We start from the raw sequence: 11,712 nt of genomic DNA on the forward strand, positions 1-11,712 counted from the left end.
CTGTAAAAATAGGGTATTGAAATATTAGGCTTTCAATTTTTTTTTTTGAGCATGCAAAAAATTTATATTATAAATATATAAATTGTGAGCAAAGAAGTGACAAAATTGAAAGCCTAAAAAAAATGCATGCTCAAGACTTAAGACACTCAACCGTTTGCCACGCGTCAAGTACTACAAGACCAAGTATTTGTGCTAAATTGAATAAAGAAAAAGAATAGGAGATAAAATCAAAATTAAATATACATATACAATAAAGTATACATACACTTGTGTGTACGTATATGTATGTGTATATTCACATAGTCAGAGTCGACCAGTCTTCTCTCTCATCACTTTTATCGTCACAATCATTGCCCTCTCTCTCTAAGGGTTTTCAATTCATCGTTTCATTTTACGCAGGTGATTTCAAGCTCTAATTTTTATTACTTATACGTGTGTGTATGTTGTGTGTATCGATTTGTATGGACTGAATTTAGTGTTCTTGATCAGTTTTGTCAGTTGGGTGTTCTTCAATTTGTTGATTCTTTGATGGGTGTTGATTGGGTTTCTTTATTTTATTGATTTTTATGAAATTGGGTGTTTTGTAATTAGTTTTCTTGGTGGTGTTTGACGTTTATTTTTTGATGGTTTGTGTAAAGATGCCAACTTTATCGATTCTTGATGAGTTTTTGGATCTGGGTCAGTTTGTGATTTTTACTTTGGTGAATGATTGTACATGGGTTTTGTTAATTGAGCTGATTGAATAGTAAGATGATTATGAGCTGATGATTTTTTGTTGGGTATGTGAAATATTGAACTAACATGGGCTTAATAGAAAGTACTTATAATTGAGCTCATTATATTATTAGAAGATTATAAGCTGATGATTTATTTGTTGGGTATGTGAAATATTGAATTTTAATGGGCTTATAAGTGGTATATGTAATTGGGGGATAGAAAGTGTTGTTAATTGAGCTGATTGAATTAAAAGCTGATTGTGAGCTGATGATTTTTTGTTGGGTATGCGAAAGATTTAAATTTTATGGGCTTATTTGTGGTATTAGTATATGTGATTGGGGGATAGAAAGTATTGTTATTTGAGTTGATTGAATTATAATATGATTATGAGCTGATATTTTTTGTTGGGTATGGGAAAGATTGTATTTTATGGTTTTATTAGTGGTATATGTGATTGGGGATATAAAGTATCGTTTTTGCTAGATGTAGAAATTTGGGTTTTAATCGTTTTTTTGTTTTCTGTTTGTTTTGGGGATATTGTGATTTTTTCATAGGGGTTTGATGTATATTTATGAGGCATTTGAGGTTGTTACTGTGGAAGCCTGCCTTTTACATGATTTCCAGCTTTATGTGAATTGGTAGTTGACAGTTTGTCCTGATGGTTTAATTAGTGGTCTACATGTGAGAATCCTTTTTTAGCTAAGGATTTGAATTTTCGTGACTTCCATGTTGTAGTTGTTTTTTTGGACTGTCCTGAATCAGAGCTTTAGTTTTACATGTAACTTCTTTAAAGTTGCTGGCGTCCTCACTTATTTTGCTGGTCTGACGTGTGTAAAATTTGGAGCAAATGGCTATAGATGGATGTTAATGCTTGATATATATTACCTTGTGTAAATTATCTGTCTTCGAGTTCTATTTTCACTGTGCCGTTTTTAAAAAGAAATGGAAATTCAGATTCAAGTATTGAGAATGTATTTCTTAAAGCTTTTTTCCTAGGGTTTACAAGTATATGCTTGGGCTGTTCAGGCTTCAGAGCATGACAAAATAAGTCTTGATCTATATCAAGATTCAAGAGTGAGCTTGCTATGGAGGTTTGGGACCTATATTGATGGTTTTTCAGTATCAGATTGTTTTGAACCATCTATAGTGGTTGGGTACGGTGGGTAGTACCACTCAGATTGCGGTTAATCTTCCTGACCCGAATTTGGTCTGTGCTTAGAGCATCCGAAACTTATCACTTGAAAACACATGCAATAGGTTCGGAGTGAAAGAAGAGCTACTGATCGAGCCCCCAAAACTTTTAATAAAATACCTACCGGGGAGTGTACCTTTAGCATCAGTATTATTGTATGGCATTAGGTTACTGTAGTGTGTATTCTTTAGTACTAAAAGTTTTGACTCTGATGACTGCATAGGGATATTTAGTTTATCCATATTTACCTTACTATTGAATTTTTTTGACAGTTGTATTTGACCCTCTAAGTGAGACTGATATATCGGAATATGTTATCCAGGCATATCCTATCTGCTGTTCTAAGCTCACTTTCGCTTTCAATTACATATTGACATTTACTATTCCAAATATGGCATTTCCTTGAATTTTTTTCTTGGTTTTTTGTCTTCTTTCGTAGATATTCATTTCCTAGAATGGAAGAGGACAAGAAATCCGAGAATCATTTGACATCTGCCGCAGCTTTTGTGGAGGGCGGAATTCAAGATGCTTGTGATGATGCTTGCAGCATATGCCTTGAAGTATTTAGTGAAAGTGAACCTTCAACGGTACATTATTGGGATAAGAATTATTTTGGTTTAAGGTAATATTGTGTTTTTTGTTGCAACTGATATATATCAAGTATCATATGCAGGTTACTGCATGTAAGCACGAGTTTCATCTTCAGTGCATTCTTGAGTGGTAAGTTTATTTAAATTAAATCAAGAAAAGAAATTGCTGTATGTTTAAGTCATCAAGTTACTCCTTTTATTGTAGATTTTGGCATTATAAATTGTGTAATTAACTATTTAAAGTCGTGATGAGATGTCAGAAAGTTTGACTGCTTTCAACTGTAGAGGGAAATATTCAGGGAATATTTTATATGTTTAATCATCTATTGTGAGCTTGAAGTTGCTTTCATAAGCTTTCTAAGACAGGCTATCAGCACTGTCTTAGGTTAATGGCCATTAAGAAAATTAAAATTTTCTATTTCAAACTCGGAATGGTTGGTTTAGAATGTGGTAAAGGTTCTTTTGATTCAGTTGTGATATTTCATTCGGTTTAAGACTTGCTGTTTTTCATATAGTCTGATCAAAACGATATAAAATTCGATTTGGCACAACGGGGCTCGTGTATAACAAGTGCACTTCTAGAATAGGGTTGGGACTTCTGTTAGCTGGCATGCAGATGTTTTGTTTGTGCATGCTTTCATCTCTATGGCATAGATCATTTGCTTATATAAAGAGCTTTCCTGTATCTGCTTATTTATCTTTTATTAGTTGTTCTTTCTTTGAATTATATGGTATTATTTTGTTTTAGGCGGATGAACAGCGCAATATAAATATCTTTATTTGAAAAAATGATTCGAGAAACGGAGCATTTGTTCACATATTACATGTTTTTTTAGGTGTCAGAGAAGTTCCCAGTGCCCAATGTGTTGGCAAGCCATAAGTCTTAAAGATCCTAACAGGTTATGTTGCATTCTAGATCTGTCATTTATTATCTTTTTTGGTCATAGGTTATGTTGTTCTAAACACTGTACAAGAATATCAATTTTGTAGCCAGGAATTGCTTGACGCGATAGAACGGGAGAGGAGTATTAGGGCAACTCCATCTAGGAATACTGCTATATTTCATCATCCAACCTTGGGGGATTTTGAATTGCAGCACGTGAGTAGGCTTTTATGCTCTCTCAGTTATTTGTATTAACATCTTCCGGTGATTTTATAGTCTTCCTACATCTTTTGACAATACAGTTACCAGTTGGTGCAACTGATGCTGAACTTGAAGATCGTATAATTCAACACTTAGCTGCCGCTGCTGCCATGGGAAGAGCACGTCATTTTGCTAGGAGGGAAGGACAGAGGAGCAGGTCATCTGCTCAAGGCCGTCCTCACTTTCTTGTGTTCTCAACTAATTCCAATGCACCTTCTGCCACTGCGTCATCTTCTCCAACTCAGACAGGGGAAGGTGAAAATGATCCTTCTATTACATTGAATGGTTCAACTCATCTTCCATTAGGAACCAGTGATGAATCTGTGCACCCGAATACCCCACAACGTTCCGTCCAATCTGTTCAGGCATCTGGTTCAAGAGTTATTCCAGAAAACCAGCATGGGACGTCACCTTATAGGTTTGTATAATTGTGTACCTTTCTTTTCTTCTTTTTTTTTGCAAGCTTACTGGTCAGATGTTCTCGGATTTGTATTTACTTAAAATGTCACTGGTCTTTTTCTTTTTTTAATTATTTTTTTATAATATATGTATTGTACGATAGGTCTCCTAGTCGCTCCTCCCCAAATAGTCAGGACAGAGCAGGGCCTTCGGAATTTCAGTCATTTTCAGATTCTCTTAAATCTCGATTTAATGCGATGTCATCTAGGTACGATGTATACCTAATGTTTTACATATATAGACAGCTGTTTCTAGCTATGTCCTGTTTTGTAGCCTTTTAGCAATGCAGCTTTGGTTCCTTTTTTTCTTTTTCGCATTTCTTTGTACTACTCCAAATACACTTCTTGCTCACAGATATAAAGAGTCTATTACAAAAAGTACAAAAGGCTGGAAAGAGAAATTATTTTCCCGCAGCGGTTCTGCAACTGATACAGGTTCTGAAGTTAGGAGAGAGGTTAATGTAGACGTTGGCACTGTATCACGAATGATGGGGAATCTTGAAACCAACGACAACATTCAGTCACCTGGTATTTCTGTATCAAATGCTTTGGAGGGTAGGTCGCTTCCTGAGCATGGCAACCAGCAACTTGGCGGGTCTGACGAAAACGCTTCTTTGAATGAGAGCAATGTACAAGCTTCACGTGCAGCAACTTCTGCTTCAGATTGAGCACTCGTAGCAACATATCAACTATATATTTAGGTAAGTACATTCTAACTGCAATCAACTAGTGTCTATGTCAGTTGGTATATCAAAGTTTGAAGAAATTGCAAAATATTATTCATAAATACCATTTCAAACTTCCAGGACTGCTAAGAAGCTCCTTTCCGAGGATTATAATAATATTCAATAAGCTCCTAGTGCATATACAGCACTTAACTGAGACAGTCCAAGTTGATGAAATCAACTATTAGATACCCATAAAAGTTACTCTTTTAATAACTGTTCTATCATCTACAGGTAGTTTATAATTGTTGTATCTTCTGGTAGATCACGTTCAGGTGTAGCACGTCTGTGGGTAATTACTTATAACTACTATTATGTTCAAAGTTTATTTAACCTGCAACAGTCCACAAGACTTTTGAATCGCTGCACATTGGTGAGCTGTAGGTCGGGTCCATGGCGCAGTACTGTTGGACCACCTCAAGTGCATTTAGCATAATTTATGTAAAAGGGTGTTTTCCTTGCTTCTTAGCACAGCTAGTTTAGGAAGAAACTGGAACTTGTTCTGTGGAACTTTTAAGTACCTATTGTGATATCTACGAGTATTTGAAAGCTGTAAGTTATATTTTTAAAATCTTTCTGTCTAAAATTTATTCTGATTCCAGGTATTATGTTTTCCAGAAAATGCTGTGCCTGAGTGAGCTATTGCCTCTAGTGAAGCCGGTGATGATTTACAAATGGAGCGAGGGAGCAGCAATTGATGTTTAATATAAATAGAGAAATTTGACAGGCAATGCTCTAGAGAAAGTTGGAAACTTTAAAACCAGTATTACTGTAAATTTTCTGTGTTTAAACTTTGGAAGTATATTTTACTAATATACTTCTCTCCAGCTTTCTTTAACTGGACAAGGCAGTTGTTTGATCGCGAGATTGTCATACTTCTTTTGGTTGATGATTTGCCATGGCTTTACAATTTACATGAACCATTACAAAATTTATATATTATTATCCTGGTCTTAAAAATTTAGGTTATAATTTACTTGGGTGTTTTTTTGGTAAGATTAACGTGTTTCTCAAAGTTGATAATATTGCAGAACTTCTTTGTGCTTGTTGGGTTAAAGGTACATTATGCTAATTAGTAGTCATTTGCTCTGAGGTCATTTTTTAGCTTCATGTGTATTAAATTTATATTGTCATTTAAGATTGCTTAGAGTAAATGCAACTTCATAGTGTGAATTCTATAGTTTGAGAACCCTGAGTTAATATTATTGAATCTTAGTTGAACTAAGGTTCAATAATATTATGCAAATCTTAATTTTTGATTGATATATGAGGAAATTAAATTTCGAACTTCTCACATGTCATTTTACACATCTTCATTGTGTAGTGTAGACAATACATTATAGAAAATATACAACCCTACTCTGGTGTAATTTTGAAAATATATAATCCAACATCTCTTGTAACCGTAATTTCCTCGCTCTTTTGAGGGGGTGTTCGGAATTTGTGTTAAGAGGGTGTGTGAGTGTGTTAAAGAATAAAATTATTGAAAATATAATTGTTTAACGAGCTTGAGTATTTTATTCACCGGGACTTTGTACATGTTATGCACATGTACCACAAACAAGAAGAAAGGTGGGTGTCTCTGCTCTGCCAATGGAGAGCTCTAATTATTTATTAGCTAAACTTTTTTGAGAAATTTCCGGAAATAGATTTAATGTGCTTATATCAAGAGCAAAAAAAATCCCAATCATAATTGCTTTTGTGCATATCATAAACTGTAAGTCCTTAACAAATATACTTCAAATTTGTCATAATTCATATCTCTGCCAACCAATGCTATAAAATCTTACGAATAAAGTTAACACTGAAAATTGACATGAATATAATATGCTTAATTTTCCATTTTTCTGATTTGAATTTATATCTATTTACAACGAAAACTCATACAAATAATTTTATCTAACCTGCCCATACTATAAATGAACTACCTCTGTAGTCCATGTGAGACACGGACATACTCGAATCTCATCTTTTTAAAATTTGTATACATACCTGTTAAATAAAATATATGTTTATTAAATGGAATATATGTCATGTTGTGAGTATAAGTTTTTTCGTTTTATGTACTTTATAAGCCGTACGAATCATAAATATTTTTTAAACTCACATGTGTTAATAACCTACGTACATGTTACACTAGTGAAATATATATAATTTCGTATTGTTAGATTAGCTTTATTTCAATTTTGTAGCGAACAACTGATAAATGATGTTCGTGGAAAATGTACTGAAAGGTATTTTGAATTTTTGAATTTTACGATTGTTGCCACTATTTGACAATGTAATGTTCACCGATTAAGAAGAAATTGAGCTCATTTGTATTAGTTACCTTCATTTTTTTAATTTTTTTATTATATGTAACATGCGGCCGCTACCCTTCGGGTGCGCACTGGGTAAATCTTACGTCACGCAATAGCTTGCAAATCACGTGAACCAAGGTAAAACGCATTTAAGCGACATACTCTGACTCAGGAGGCATAATCATAAATTTTCCTCCCGTGAGATTCGAACTTGTGACCAATAGAACAGTTATCCCCTCTTACAAAACTGAACCAATCCTTGTGGGCCCTTCATTTCTTATATTCGATTTGCAGTATCCATGATAGCGGTTAAGATCATGTTGATTAAGAAAAAAATGTATATTTGTGTTAGTTGTCTTAACTCTTTAGGTTGGATTTGCATTACTCACGATAATCATTGTCTTAGCTAATTGCAAATTTTAAAATGTAGGTCTTGTTTGTTTCGAAACAAATGATATGTCGATGCATCAAATTATAAAATACAAATATTGTTTAAACACGGCTTTAAAATTATGTTCTAGTTGCACATCGACAACGACTATACTTTAGATAAAAATAAGTTTTTATTTTTTTAATATATATATGTATGTGTAAAATGTATTTAAATATTAAATATGTGATAATAAATTACACTATAATTAATTTGATATAAGTATGTGTCGTAAAGTTATTAATAATCTAAACTATTAGGAGTCAATAATGAAACAGTAATAAATATAAAATTAATAATAATTAATGAGTTAGTTGTAATTAATATATGATATTAAATTTGATATTTATTAATATATATTTTCTTAGATATATTTGAGATGTCATGTCTAACATGTTTCATGTTTAGTTTTCAGATCTTAACAAACAGGAAATATCAGTACTTACTGAAATCAGTACTTACTGGAAGTCAGAACTTAAGGTCATATCAGAACTTAAGGTTATGTCAGAACTTAAGTACGGGAGGACTTACAGTTAAGGAATGAAGCTGATTTACAGGATAGAAGATCGAGACTAAAACAAAACAAGATATGCATGGAAAGAGTTAGAAGATAAGAAAACTTGTATAAGATATCTGATTGATATATTTTAGGAGACAGAATTATATTCCATATCAATTAGAAGTTATCTTGTAACTGTGTACTATATAAACAAAGACATAGGTTTACACTATAAGTATTATTATTATCGAGAAGATCATACATTGTAACCTAGCAGCTCTTAGTGATATTTGTTCATCATTGAGAGAAAACAGTTACATTGTAACAGAGTTTATTATATTGAATATATCTGTTTACTGTTACTTGTTCGAAATTGATTTGATTGTATAAAACACTGTATTCAACCCCCTTCTACAGTGTTGTATGACCTAACATATATATATATATATATATACATATACGATGGGCGACTCAATGAATTTAATGGAATAAATTGTCTCAACTAACTCCTAATGACTCTATTATATATATAACTAACTTTATAACTCGTGCAATTTAGAGTATTGGTGCAATATATTCGTATTGTCTTCGGGTGAATAATAGATGCTGTATTTATTTGTTTATATAATGAGTAGTTTTTGGGGAATGATGGCATCAGTGAAGAATATATTTTCCGAAATTTGACATTAAGCTAAAATAACATTTGTAATGTATTCCTTATTGTCTACTGGGTGATTTATATGGATTATTGTCACGGAAATGTATGTGATTGTTTAAACTACTGCATAATAACACATATACTTTTAATTTATAATTGTTATTTGAATTTAAGTCTTCTTGATTAGTTTTTTTTACCTTAATAATTCCCCAACCCTTATTCAATATTAACAAATACACAACTCTGGACATGTAAGGCGCCTCATGGTTGCATTTGATACAAAAATCTTACCGTAATTATTCATTTTAATCTATACCATTCGTTCACGTTGTGTCATGTAAGAACGTATTGAAACACCAATATAAACCGGCATGATCACATATTTTATGAATACTATAAGCCAAACCATATATAAATACATGCACCCACACACGTTCATGCTTAATACATACATTTTTCAGTTGATATTTTGATATTTAGTGGATCTCAATATTACTATTAATATGACATACGGTATATGTTAGGTAATGAAACAACACAGAGGGAGGTGAATGTGTTTTTAGATTATTTTTAAGCTTTTTGAACTGTTATGGATGTGGTGAACAAAGTTATCTAACTCGTAGAGATAAAGTGTTTTATTAGAAATAGAAAAACATGCACATAAACACACTATCTTCAAAACTCACTTAATTTTATATTAAAATCAAGTATGTCTTGCTACAAATTTCTGGATTCTTTTTATTGTTAAAGAACCCGGCTTCTTTCTTGAGAGAGAGTTACAAGAATTTTCTTTATCAAATTGTTACAACTTAAAACAAAACATCCAGAGTTTACTTTATAGAACGGTAAACACTGGTTTTACACAGCATGCAATAGCATGTACTAAACCCTACTTTAAGTTAACTAAAACTTTTTATTTACGGCTTAATGTATCTTTGCAAATCGTACATGTCTGTGACTTTACTTTGTCAGTTAATATTGGTCTTTGATATTGTACTCTTCAAACTGCTTTTATAGACTTTTCAAATCAGTGATTGATTTGTATATTGATTGACAATCTGGGATTTTTAACTGGTCTGCATTCTGTACTTGAGGTTTATATCGATAACTCAAGTTTGAACTATAAAGAACTGACATCTCGATAAGTATAATGGCTTATCGAGATCTCTTAGTTCTCTACAAGTGTTTTGACTCATCGAGGTCTCTGAGTTCTCGAATGTGAACTTGACTAGTCGAGAACTCTGAGTTCTCGAATATGAACTTGACTTGTCGAGATTTATGAGTTCTCGAATGAGCTTGGCTTGTCGAGATCTCTGAGTTCTCGAATGAGTTAGACTTGTCGAGGTCTTCAAGTCTTTGCATGTAGAAATGACTTGTCGATATCTTCAATCTTCATATCTTCATTTTAGCTTGTCGATATCTCTGAGACTCTCTATAAGCTATTTTTGACTTGTCGATAAGTCATTCGAGAGTTCTCGAACGACTTCTCTATATTACTTGATCTGTGACTTATAGATTTCTTGACTTATAATATTTTTCTTAAAACATATTTATTCAACTCCAAACTTCATCGCACTTTCTCTGAGGCATGATTTTCTTTCAGAGTTTATTGTTAGGCTTGAAACTGTTTACAGAAAAATACTCCAGTCTAATCTATTGACACTTTTACAAACTCAAGTAATACAATACAAAATGCAAACTTAGATTATCATACAACTTACTCAGGGATGTCAATTTGACTTAGTTTTGTTATAGTACAGACATGTCTTGCACAACAATATATGTTATCAAATCGTGTGATAAATTATCGTATAAATGGTGTGACGAAAATCATTGAAATGTATATCAAACAATTATATTTTTGTAATTATAAACTCTATTATCACTTAAATGTATTGCCAATTATTTATAAAAATAAGAAAATGCCTTTAACGACCTATGTCGAGGTAGTTCATTCTATCTTCGGTTTCTTTTCCATATTTGGGTTTAAATTTATTAACTCTTTTTTATGAGTCATTGAATGAACTGAGTCAATTTAGACTTCAACTAGCACAATTAATTCTCCACCGTGTTGAGTTGATGTTATTCTTTTTAACATTCTCTTGTATTCGTAGTTTTGTTGGATAATTTAAGTACTCAAATGATAAATTTACACAAATTTATTGGAATTAATATAAGTTTCATTGCCATGTTTTATATACATATGTACCCAATCCTAAAGTAGCATTCTGCATTTCATGTGTACTCTATTGCCTCTAATGTTTTGAAATTATACAGGATTATGTTTAGCGTATTTTTCATGTTTGCAGATGACAGTTGTTTCGATATCTGAATTTGTGTGACCTAGAGATATGCTATATGGCATGACGTATTTAGTTGATACGATATTTGATTAATATAAGTTGCAGTTGTTGCCTTGTATAGAGATCCTTAGTCTGGTATAGTATTTAATAGAATGCATATTTATTATGATAATTTCTAGGACACATCGTTGCACACCTATATCACTTGATTATGGACTGCCTAAGCTAACCTGATTAGCTCTTGATCTGTTCCCAGATCAACTGATCACATAACTAGTTTCATGTGTATTACATTTTGTTTGTTTGCAAATATTCAATGATATATGTGCCTTGTGGTATAAATTGTTGTTGTTTGTCTTACATGAACAAATGTGCTTCTTGAATGATATGTAAGTGCTCAAATTTTATGAAATCATTCTCACTTATTTTCCTTAGCAAAAATTTGTGGCTCTGTAATGCTTTTTCTCAATTGGTCCATGCTCACATTAAATGTGTGAGCAACTAATTTTATTGAAACTTTCATCTATCTGCAATACTATGGTTTCTGCATATTAGCATGCCTGTATAATTTCTTGAAGATATCACCTTGGTTTCTAACAACTTATTCGGAAATTGTATTTTAAAATAAGTTGAGTGGCTCAATACATATCTGCCTTGATTTAATTTAGTTTTAAAATATTAAATCTGTTTACATTT

General features: G+C 32.4%; 1 protein-coding gene across 2 annotated transcripts; it reads left to right on the forward strand.

Moving 5' to 3' along the window:
* The first annotated feature begins 242 nt into the window (after window positions 1-242).
* Window positions 243-5,768, forward strand: LOC141689822 (E3 ubiquitin-protein ligase RHF2A). Of its 2 annotated transcripts, none has more exons than XM_074494238.1 (9): window positions 243-399; window positions 2,349-2,496; window positions 2,583-2,629; window positions 3,336-3,398; window positions 3,490-3,598; window positions 3,685-4,061; window positions 4,206-4,310; window positions 4,457-4,802; window positions 5,429-5,768. In XM_074494238.1, exons 2-8 carry the CDS (start codon window positions 2,365-2,367, stop codon window positions 4,767-4,769), a joined length of 1,146 nt encoding a protein of 381 aa, XP_074350339.1. In that variant the 5' UTR covers window positions 243-399; window positions 2,349-2,364; the 3' UTR covers window positions 4,770-4,802; window positions 5,429-5,768. The 2 variants fall into 2 exon arrangements, with proteins under 2 accessions (XP_074350339.1, XP_074350340.1); XM_074494239.1 differs by having other exon boundaries at window positions 244-399; window positions 5,445-5,768.
* Window positions 5,769-11,712: the final 5,944 nt, after the last annotated feature.

The sequence above is a fragment of the Apium graveolens genome, chromosome 10 (genome assembly GCF_009905375.1).
Source record: "Apium graveolens cultivar Ventura chromosome 10, ASM990537v1, whole genome shotgun sequence".
NCBI lineage: Eukaryota > Viridiplantae > Streptophyta > Magnoliopsida > Apiales > Apiaceae > Apium > Apium graveolens.

Bases quoted from the DNA above. Each gene is read 5' to 3' on its own strand.
- LOC141689822 (XM_074494238.1), top strand. From the start codon at position 2,365: ATGGAAGAGGACAAGAAATCCGAGAATCATTTGACATCTGCCGCAGCT. The intron at 2,630-3,335 runs GTAAGTTTATTT...ATGTTTTTTTAG, and splicing joins CTTCAGTGCATTCTTGAGTG to GTGTCAGAGAAGTTCCCAGT. The intron at 4,062-4,205 runs GTTTGTATAATT...ATTGTACGATAG, and splicing joins CATGGGACGTCACCTTATAG to GTCTCCTAGTCGCTCCTCCC.